The sequence below is a fragment of the Magnolia sinica genome, chromosome 10 (genome assembly GCF_029962835.1).
Source record: "Magnolia sinica isolate HGM2019 chromosome 10, MsV1, whole genome shotgun sequence".
Lineage (NCBI taxonomy): Eukaryota > Viridiplantae > Streptophyta > Magnoliopsida > Magnoliales > Magnoliaceae > Magnolia > Magnolia sinica.
In genome coordinates, this window is record NC_080582.1 from 71,395,002 (window position 1) to 71,406,928 (window position 11,927).

General features: G+C 39.0%; 1 protein-coding gene across 1 annotated transcript; it reads right to left on the reverse strand.

Moving 5' to 3' along the window:
- Positions 1–8,913: 8,913 nt before the first annotated feature.
- LOC131217585 (putative disease resistance protein At1g50180) lies at positions 8,914–11,625 on the reverse strand. Its single transcript, XM_058212521.1, has one exon. It carries the CDS (start codon positions 11,623–11,625, stop codon positions 8,914–8,916), a length of 2,712 nt encoding a protein of 903 aa, XP_058068504.1.
- Between the last annotated feature and the right edge of the window lie 302 nt (positions 11,626–11,927).

Here is an 11,927-nt window from a genome sequence, read left to right on the forward strand (position 1 = left end):
AGTCATTTTTGCCTTTCTCTTCTTCTCACAAGAAAGTTCAATTACTTAGTCAAAACTCACAGACGCAGAATGAGAGAGAGCCTTCTCGCAGCTATCCTTTCTTTCACAATTATTCTTTCACTTGCATTGGCCAATCAAAGCAGAATCCAATGCTCTCTCTCTCATTTGAAAAGGAAAGCATAACACAGCCTCGAGTCCTCTTCTTTTCCTTTGCATTTTCCTCTCCCCGTTATTCCCTTCCCGCCACCATCTCTTTAAAAAAGTCTTTAAGTTTCGTCAAGCAATCCAAACAGTTCATCTGATGGCTGCCATTATTGATGAAGATTCCAAATTGGAAGATCCTGGCCCTTGAGCCTTCTTTGTAGAAATGTGGACAGTAGCGAGGAATGGATCATTTGCTTTCCTTGATAGTAGGCCCCCAACAACAGCAGCAAGAGGCAGACTATAACATTTTTTTCAAAATCCTTTCTCCATGCACAATTCGTCAATGAATGAGTAAACAGAGTTTGGCTAGGACACAAGCTTTGAAGAACTCCAAGCCATCGCCATCTGAGTCTGCTCCCATAAAGACCAAACATCCCCGTCTGAGTCTGCTACAAAATTAATGCATGAAAACAGTATTCATGTGCGGAACTAATCCTCTTCACATTTTAAATAATAACCAGTAAAATGCAGTATGGGAAGAGTTACTCTAATTTGATGGATTTTGATATTAGCCATCTAAAGTTAGGCTCATCTTTCAGCAATTTTAATTACTAGCCATCCCTATATTTACAAGCTGAAACTGCAAACCTATTGTTTGAACTAAGGGAATGTTTGGACACACCCTCAAAAGGGCATTTGATGCATAAATGCGGCTTTGAGATAAATCACTCTTCATGTCCTTGTTTGGATGCACTTCCACAAATCCCATTTCACCTCCACTCTTCAAAATGTAGCTTTGAGCTAAAAGGTCCATAACTCAAAAAGCAATCAGATTCAATTTTGAAAATCAACCAACAAAGTCAACAGTACTTGCTTAGCAATAAACTCCTTTGACCGAAGTGGCGTTCAAACCAGCCCTTAGGCCCTAGATAGGACAGTGAAATGAGCACAAATGTCAATATGGCTAATGAATAATAGCCCTGGATAACATATGCTGGCCATAAAAATTAGGTTGTCCATTCATCAAGTAGACCGCAATTGCTCGAAAGAAATCTTAGTAAAAAACGGCCAGTGTTACACTACTCACATCAACTCATCGTCCATGAACATCTTAACAGGACATGAGAAAATCTTATGATAAATCCAATCTTTCTAAGTGGGGTACAATAATTCAATGATCCAAACCATTGATCTGATGAACCCACCTTTTTCATTTAACATTGATGGAGCCATATTTTTCGGTAGTTGCATTGATGACATTCTTTTTGTATTAGGATGGCCCAGTGATGAGAGGACTGAGTTGATTCTTGCATATGCTCATCTTCACATCAGAGGCAACCTTACGGCACTGATAGATTTTATACAAACAACAAAAATGCAATGACTTACCCAGGAACCATTTCTCTTTGTCAGAAGAGATAAATAAAAAATAAATATAAATAAATAATAATTCTAGCTTTGATTTTCTTTGATTTTCCTTTTATTTTTGTGTTTTATTCAAGATATGATTCATGATCTATAATGGGTTTAGAATTAATTGAAAGGAAATTGAAAGGGTAAAAAGGGAATTAAAAAAAGATGAGGCTCAGATTCCGCTTCATCCGGACACGCGTTTGGGTACATCCCTCTGCAATGGCTGCATGTATTGGTTGCCTGAAATCATAAAGAAACAGACCTTCCAAACATGCCCAGCCATGAAATGCAGAGGAAATGCATTTCCCCAAATACCTGACGATCAAAAGCAAAATGGAATAACATCACTGCCTCGCCCTCGTCTTATTATGCATACAGGAGAAGAGAGAGAGAGAGAGAGAGAGAGAGAGAGAGAGAGAGAGAGAGAGAGAGAGAAGGGCTGTTTTGTAATTTTACATTTTCATGGAAATCATCGGCTTCTGATAGAGAGAAGGCACAACCCTCAGAAGCCTCCTCCCTCTCACAGATCGCCTCATTCTTAAACTAATGAGAGTGACCTGAAAACATCCTATTCCCTTTTATTTATACCGCTTTCCTAGGGTTTTTGTTATTCGGTACTCCGCAGAGTATGATAGATGATACACGGACACTTAGAAATTACTTGGAAACATGGACAAGTAACTAAATTAAGCTGTCTAAAACGTAAGTCTCACTTCAGATGTATCAGGAGGCTTATTTGATTGTCCGATCATGAGATGTTTTTATTGGACGGTTCAAAATGAAAATATCCAATGGTCCTATTTTAACAATTAAGTGTCCATCAACCAGAGGATAGGATTGCTCTTGGGACTGTGACTTAGCGACAGTGGGTTTCACAATTTAGTAAGTTTAACTGGATCTAATGAATGCCACGTGTACAATTTCCAATGCTTGCGTATGAAGTTCATATTCTAACGGCGTATCAACTATCAATCGATTCCCTCTAAGGAAAGCAGAAAGCTTCTGTGCGCTAGCGCGCTTAATGGGCCAAGCACATGCATCGGTCCAGGCCATTGTTCATGTGCTGGAACCACTTTCTGAGAAACTCTTTTTGATGGACCTATTCTTTTATCTGTGTTTTTCAGGAATTTGATATTTTCACCCATCGAAAAGCTGTTATTCCAGCCCCTACAAGGGTAATTTGTTCACTTTAGAAATGGATTAAAGCTCTCACAGACAAAAGGGTTGCATTGGGCTAGGTTTGGTCCGAGCCCAATTTGAAACTAAAGGCTAAGGCCGAGTCTAGCTAATAATGAAATAACCTTGGCACTAGGCCTATGCTCCGGCCGGTTTGAAAAAGTTCGGCTTGGATTGGTTCAAATAGAAGTTTGAACCAAACTAAGCCTTTAAGTTTGATTCGATTTGATTCAGCTCATAAATTATATGCACTTTCGTGTGGTGTGATTCAATTGAGCTTTGGATATGATTCAATTTTGGGATCATGTCCTAAAACGATATATAAAAATGGATGGATGGCATGGTTAATAAATATGCATGACAACGTGGATAATACACAATACATATACATGAATGCACACTGTTTATGTGGTTTGGTCCACTTAACCTTTGGATATGATTCAATTTTAAATTATGCCCTAAAAAGTTCATATCATGTATTTTATTTATTTAACAAAAAAAAAAATGAGCCAATCCTTATTCAAACTCGGCTTGATTCTACTGGGCTTAGATATTTGGATCAAATAAAACCAAGCTCAACCAGTAGTGATAAGCTCAAAGCTCAGCTCATACAAAGTTTGAACATGGGGTGTCATGTAAACAAGATGAAGTCAAACTCAATTCAGCCCAACTCCTATAGAGCTCTACTTGAAAATATTAGTTGGGCCAAAACCTCATCTAATACCTATTTTCCAGGTGATTTTACCTAATTCATCTATCAAGCTCATCTGAATACTCATCATCCAGGTTGGGCTGACTAAAAGGCTCAACTCGGCTCGAAATATAATAATCAGACTAGAAATTTAATTACATCAATGAGAGGGATTATGTGACGGGAAGTTGGGTGGGGCCCATTGTGATGTTTGTGAGAAATCCAACCCGTCCACATGAGGACATGTTTCCAAAAATGAAGCATATTCAAAATTGAAGTGGCCGCACGACAGGGAAAAGTGAGTAGGGAAATTCCTACCGTTGAAACCTCCCTTGGGGTCCACTGTGATGTTTATATGCCATTCATAATGTTCATAACGTCATTCTTGCTGTGATTAACTAAAAAACAAAAAACGAAAGCAAAACAAAACAAATAAAAAATACTAGCCTGATCCAAAGCTTTTGTAGCCCCACAGATGTTTCAATGGTAAAAATTCAATCTTCACTGTTTCCTGTGGTGCAGCCCACTTGAGTTTTGGATGTGCCCCATTTTTAAGCCCAAATCCTAACATGATCTGGAAAAATTGACGGACAGGGTGGACTTCTCACAAACATTATGGTGGGCCCCACCAACCTTCTTGTCGCAGGAAGTTCCTGCTCGGCAATCCTTCTCAATTGCCTCCTAATGATAAGCACATAAAATAGTATGAATAAAAAAAAAATTTTAAAAAATTTGCAATTTTTAACTTGAACCATTACTTGCTCTGCTAGTAAAAACAACATGCATATGAAGATGAGCCAGGTAGGTTTGGGCTAAAAAATATCTTGAGCCCAAGCCCATTCTGAAAATTGATTGAGCCACATATGACAGGCTGAAACCTGGCCCATGGCCAGGCTAATAGTCACAAGACCGTCCAAAGCTGGCCGGGGTGGACAGCCACCTGCCCATTGCCACCCTACTCAAAGGCGGGCGCAGCTGAGTCTGGCCAGGTCTCTACCATTTTCATCCAAGCTGAACCATGGGGTGGATGGCTTGACTCCAGGCCTTAGTTTTAATGCTGCATAGTTAGGCGTAGTTTTAATGCTGAATGGTTAGACGGACTGGATTGGCATCACATCTCTCAAATGCCCAACATGTAAGCCTACCTGACCTAACTTTCTAATCTTTGGCGAGCTGAATGCTTAGCTTTGGTGGGGCCCATCCCAGCTTATGGTCAGGCTTTTTCCCTATGGTTTCGGCCCATTTGACGTGGACGAAACTTAACCCAAGGATTTGGTGGGCTACCACATGAATGGACCACAATGAAGAAGCAATTAGATTATGCCACTGTTGTAGCCATCCATTCAGCATCCCAAACAAAGGTTGATCAACTCAGAAAATCAGCAATAGCCAGCATTCAAAGAGAAAAACTCATAATCAGATGGACAACAGTGTGTGAACCCATAATAATGGATATGACTGATATCACAACCTACAAGTGGATGTAAGTCATCGTCGTTGGATTCAACCACCATAAAACACACCAGTGTATGAAGAGATTGGTAGATAATACTAGAGATCTCATGCCACTGTCTGAAAACATATCCGAATAACTCACACCATTATCCATGACAGAGTATGAGAGTCTGTTCTACCAAAGCAAGAGTCTAGAAATCAAAATGATGTACTGCAATTTGCTTGTTCTAAAGTAGAGAAATCATGTATCTGGGTTCGAGTAAGATTATGGTAGAGAATATCTAAAATCATTTAGAGTGGCTTTTGATTCTACTAAGGAAACTTGTACAAATAAGATACATCATTTGTAGAAATAAAAGACAGATTCTATTTATACCTAAGAAATAAATTTTGTATGGACCACCTGCTTGTTTGATCATTCTGGGTCATGGGTCACAATGGCCCTACCTGATGGATGGCTGGATCTTGCACATGAGTTCCGCATTGGATGTATATGCATGTAGAATCTATCAATCTCCTCCACAGTGACATGCATTATGATCAATGGTTAGATCATTTAGGTAGTGGTAGTTCCATATTTGATGTGGCATCACCCAAAATTGTAATTACCTGACTGTTATAAGTGCTCAACCGGTTTGTAGAGGATTTTTTTTATTTATTTATTTTCCAATTTTTTCATTTATTTTTAAACAATTGTCGAGGACGGTTAAGAGAAAAGGATTTGATGGGTCCCAATAGATGAACTGTTTGGATAATCGGACCGTTGGCTCTCAATAGAGGGAGACTAGCAGACCTGTAGAGATATCACTAATGCAATTCAATTTGGAGATCTTGAAAAGAAATATATATATATATATATAAAGCATGGATTAACATCGAACTAAAATAAAATAAATAAAAAACCAAAAATATTCTCTCTTCAGTGTATTCTGCATGGACAGTAAAAATTACATAAATGTGTCATTAAAAACAAGATGTATGTGAAAAGCAAATTAAAACATAAAAGAACTTGAAACAAATCTATATGGTATGAAGTAAACCTGAGAATATTAACAACAAGACCATCCACAAACATCGAAGAAAACTATAGCAGCTTGATGATTCCCGTCAATTGGAATACTAGTAAAGAGAATGCCTCCACTTTTATTAAGGAGGGGATCAGAGAGGATATGGGAGGAGTTTGGATGAGATAGAGCTTATGATCTCATCTGATCTTTCTCTCATATCTCAATCCCTGTTGAATTCAAATTTACATTCCAAGATAATTTTAAAAGAGCAATATCAAAAGGGAATGTGTGCAACCCACCCACTAGTGGCCCCCATGGGCTAATATCTAACAGTAGTCATCCATTTGTCAGGCTAAAAAAAGCTCCTTCAACTCAAGAAGAAAACACAATGACCAACATTCAAGGGGCTCAACACACAACAACCAGATGGACACTGGTGTATGAATTTACAACAATCTGATGAATGCTACTAAAATCACAATCTACAACTACAGAGGATGTAAATCATCATGGTTCGATTCCAAGCACCTTATAACACACCAATCTATGAAGAGATTGGTAGATAAAAATACAAAATTTCATGCTAAATTCAGAAAACATCATCCAAATAACTTACACCATCATTCATGACAGATTATGATAACCATAAAAAGGAAATGAACTTCCAAGCTAGCAGTCTCTGCATCAACATGTTGTCTAGTCATGTCGGCCCCCATGTGCCGTGAGACTCTCTCCTACCAAAGCAAGAATCTATAAATCAAGCAGGGATTAAAATTTATTAATTACATACTGCGATCTACTTTTTCAAATCAAACAAGTGGTCCAATCATATTTATAACACACCAATCTATGTAGAAATTGGTAGATAAAAATACAAAATTTCATGCTCAATTCAGAAAACATCATCCAAATAACTTACACCATTCATGACAGATTATGAAAACCATAAAAAGGAAATGAACTTCCAAGCTAGAAGTCTCTACATCAACATGTTGTCTAGTCATGTCGCCTCGCATTCGCCGTAAGACTCTCTCCTACCAAAGAAAGAATCTATAAATCAAACAGGGATTAAAATTTAATAATTACATACTGTGATCCACCTTTTCAAATCTAAACAAGTGGTTGAATAATATTTATACTAAAATCATTGCATAAAAATAAATACCAAATTCAAATGATGAAGCAAAATAGAAAAGAAAAAATGAAAAAACATTGATTCCTTGAGTTATTAATGCAAAATAAATAGTTTGAGTTGCATTGCATTAATGCGTCTTATGTTCTGTTTTACCTGATCCACTGGTGCACCCTGCGTCTAGACGTAATTGGCAGATCGTGGGGAATTTCAGGTATAGATATTATGTAACTGAGTTTGAGTAGGATTAGGTTAAGGCATATATAAAACCCATTCAGAGGCATATTGGATGTGTAGCAATGTGAGAGGGAATGGGATCTATATGCATGTAGAATCAACCACCTTCCTCGATCGTGATATGTACCATGATTGATGGTTAGAATTGATCACTTGGGCAATACAAACATTTGGTGCAATCATGCAGAATGACAATTACCTAACTGTTATCACTTAAAACAAATTTATGTGGTATCAAGTAAACCCGAGAAAACATTAACAATGCAACCATCCACAAAATCAAGCAAAATTACAGCAGTTTGATGAATAATAATGTTCAGAATTTAATAAGCCATTCAAGATATATAAATCTGGAAACAAAAAAAAATTGTTATACTTCGAGAAATTATTACTCATGCAATTAGAGTGGCACTTTGATTTGCAACTTAACAGTTTCCAATCTATCTATCTTGTAAGAAAGTTTTTTCTTCTTTGAGAAATGACACTGAAGCAACCCGACAGAAGTTCTATAAGTGCACTCAAGCTTTGCATTAAGTCCATTTGTAGCCATGATCAGATGGCTAATACAGTCAATTCCCCTGATTTTTGGGCTATGGCCCATCTATGTGATTGTCTAGTGAATCAATGGTCTTGATATAACCAAACACAAATGTCCACTTGGGGTATTGGTATTATGGCGTGCACTCCACGGATTCCATGAAACATGCATCACGGTAGCTTTTCTCTTCTTCTAATTATAAGTAAAAGAGGATTTCCTGCGGAATGAGGAAGCTAAATCACATGGGAAATGAAGAATGGGTTTTAGCAAAAGAAAATCAGTTTCCTAATGCATCCTACTGTTTTTTTCTATCCCACCTGTGCAAATAGCTTACACTGTGTGTGGGACAAATTGATGGCTGGATAAGCATGTTTTCGCCGTTCGTTTGTTTTGTATACTGTGCCCCACCTGATGGATTGATTGCCAGTGGCGACTGATTACTGAACCATGTCGTAGATAGAGCTGGGCCACCTGATGGACAGCTCGGATCTTGCACATGTTTTCTATCTAAGCACATGAAAGCAGTTGGATTGTAAATGCTTGTGATTTTCTCTCAATACATCCTTAAGCTGTAGAGTTCAATTGGTTTTCTCATGCTGATGCTATTATAGATGAATTGAAGTTGATGTGGCTGCAGGCTTAGATGATCGGAACCATCGCTCTAGTGGACACAGTCTCAAAATAGCACTGGCAAGCCCATCCATACTGTTCGAATGATGGCCTTCGAGGTGGAAGCAAAAATGGTTAGAAGTTTATGATCAACCATGTACAAAATTCATTAGTAATTCTTAAATGCCTGTGTATCTTTCATCACATTCTAGCAGAGTATAAAAGTTGTTCTCATTTCGGATTTTAGTTACTATAAGTGGGACCCCCATTTCAGTGATCTATTATGGTCCCTGCCATGAATGGGCCATTCACTTGAAAAAAGGGCCCCACTCCTGCAAACTGAAAAAATGATCAATTAATATTAGTTAGAATATGTGTAATTATGGTTTAAGGTGTAAATCAAGAAGAGGGAAATAAAGCAAAGAAGAAGAAAAGCTCACCCACCTTTGTAGAGATGCTGAATTTGTCCTTCTATGCATTTTCCATTGCTGGAAGAAACAAGCAACAATGATCACCTGCCTTTTATTTCGATGGAGGGTATATGTTGAATCTTATGCCAATCCTCTCCGCCGTTTTCCCGCATTCTTACTTCGAATACAGTGGGCATGTCCTGCACCTCCAATTTCTTGAGTGTAGTCACAAATTGCAATCCTTCTGGAAGCATCTTCAAAGTCCAGCATCTACGAATCAGCAAATGTAAAAGCCTCGGCATTGCTCCTTCCTCCACTCTCCAGTCTACTAATTCAGGTAACCGCACAACATGTAAGGATTCAAGTCGAGGAAACCCTTGTGCAGAGCAGACCATTTCCTTTCCCTTGTATGAATCAAGAAGCAATCTGAGAATCCGAAGGTTCGGTAGTTTCTCTAATGTCGCCATCGGGTCTTCCATTAACTTGGACAATTTCAAAGTTAGCTTGGTGAGGTTAGGTGAGAATTCATACCACTCAGGTAGCTTCTCTAACTTTCCCCTCAAACGCATCTTCTTCAGATGCAAGTGATGTGAGAAAGGCATAAACACTGGAATAGTATGCCTCCATCCCAACCTCAAAGACTGGAGGTGGTTCAATTTGGGAAGAGAGTTGGACAATCCCTTTGCATGACTACTCATTTGGATCCCACATATTCCTAGTCTCTTAAGATTAGTTAGCTCCCCCAAACAATCCTCTATCCAATCGCCAGCCTTCACGCGTTTTAAGGTCTGGAGATTAACTAAACAATCAAGTCCGACTGATGGACGCCCTACTCTTTCACTTATCACACTTCTTAGGGGCACATCCACATGCCTTAATTGTCGCATCGTCCAAATAGAATTGGGCATGTAGATAATGGATGAACCTTCTATATGCAGTGTTTCTAAGTTGCAAAGATTGCTTATGGATGATGGGAGGCTTAATGTTATGGATGCATTCACCTTGAAACCAAGGTATCTCAAGTGGATTAGTTTGCCTATTTCATTTGGAAGCTGTGGCAATATTTCTGTATAAGATACATCTAAATGTAACACCCTAAGCAAATTGAATCCTCTGTAAAGATACTCCTCTTGCTTTTTTCCAAGCCATCCACTGTCTAAAGCTAAGCACAACACAGAACGAAGGTGTGGGTTGGCATGATTTAAAGAAGTGTACTTGCTAGTGGCATGATGAATAGCAAGCCGACGTGCCTTTGATATAGAGAGAGGATTTGAATCACCACAATGAACATCGAGAAATTTATCTTCCTTGGCTTTTGAAATTGAGAGTTCTCGTAGGAGATCATGGATACAACAGCTTTTAACTCCGCCAATCGAATCTCTTTTCGCTACTTGAATCAGACTTCTATGGACCAGCTCCTCCAGGCAATCTTCTGCAGCTTCCTCCACCGTTTCTTCCCCTGTTGGCTCTACAAATCCTTCCGCAACCCACAGCTGAATTAATTTCTTAGCACGGAACTCATGGTCTTCTGGAAAAACACCGAAGTAGAGAAAGTATGGTTTCAGACGGTGGGGTAGATCTTCATAGCTTAAAGCTAATATTCTTGTGATTCGAGAATCATCATCAATGAATTGCGAGCTAATTCTCCTGAGTACTTTCTCCCACTCATTTGGATCCGTTGCTTTCCTTGACAGTAGCCCCCCTATGACAACAATAGCAAGAGGAAGACCACGGCATTTTGCCAAAATCTCTTTTCCTAGCTTCTCTAAATTTCGCTGGCAATCAATTCCTGGTTCTAAGAATGCTTTCTTACGAAACAATTTCCATCCCTTTTCATCTCCTAAAAGCTGCAGCATGTGGGGAGAGCTCCATGCATCTGCATATGAAGCTACATCTCTGTTGCGGGTGGTGAGTAAGACTCGACTTCCGTTATTTGCATCTGGAAAAGCAGACCCTAAAATATCCCATGCTTCGGTCTGCCATATATCGTCCACCACCACAAGATATCTCCTCTCATTCAAATGATTGACAAGCTTCTCCCTCAACTGAACATCGTTCATTTTCTCTACCCTCTCAAGATCTTCTTTAGTAAGAGTCATGAAGCATTTTATAATGATTTGCAAAAGATCTCTCACAACATATTCTTGAGATACAAAAACCCAAGCACAACAATCAAAATGTTTCTTAACAGCATCATTGTTATAAACTTTAATGGCAAGAGTAGTCTTGCCAAGACCGCCCATTCCAACTATAGAAACCACACAACGTCGTGAATCACCCTCGATCAACCTTGCTACCAATGTCTTTATGTCTTCTTCAAAACCGATGACATCTGTCTCTCCAAATAGAGGAGAAGTTTGCCTTTGCCTTCGTAAACTTATAGCCCTGGAACTGCTTCCTTCTCCAACTTCTTTAATGCCATACCTTTCTGTGCTCGCTGAGATCTCCTGGATTTTATTCTTTATCCGTTCGATCTCAATGCCAACTTCACGTCGAGCCCATAATTTGATGAACGTGAACCTTTTGAAGAAACCAATAAACCCACTTCTCCTTTGTCTTTCTATTTTTAGGATGAAGATGTCGATCACATCTTCCGCATCATAAGCAACGTCTCTCACATCCGCCACCCAATTCTTCACTCTCTCATCACTGCTTTGTTTTGCATCGGCATCTTTCAAGAAGCACCGCATCTGCCTCAATTCTCTCTCAACCCACTCAACCTGATCACGCACTTTGTAAAGGAAAACTGCCTCATGAACTAGGAAATTGCTGAGTTTTCCTAAGACCAAGGAAACAGCAGCCTCAACAGCCATTTTCTTAGCTTCTCTCTCTCTCTTCTTCTCCCAAGCAACTGCAATCACTTGTTCAAAACTCACACATGCAGGATGAAAGATAGCTTTCTCACAGCTATCCTCTCTTTCACAATTATTCACTCGCTTTAGCCGATGAAAGCAGAGTCAAATGCTCCCTAGTTTCAAAAGAATGCCAAAACATGGCCGGCCTTAGTACTTTTCTCCTTGTTTTTTTCTTCCTTACCGTGCCACACTATTCCAAGCACAAATAAATAAATAAATAAAATCTAAACCATCTATTTTGCATATCACAGACCACTAGA

What these genes read in the sequence shown, in the direction of transcription:
- LOC131217585 (XM_058212521.1), bottom strand. Translation starts at nt 11,625, where the DNA reads ATGGCTGTTGAGGCTGCTGTTTCCTTGGTCTTAGGAAAACTCAGCAAT.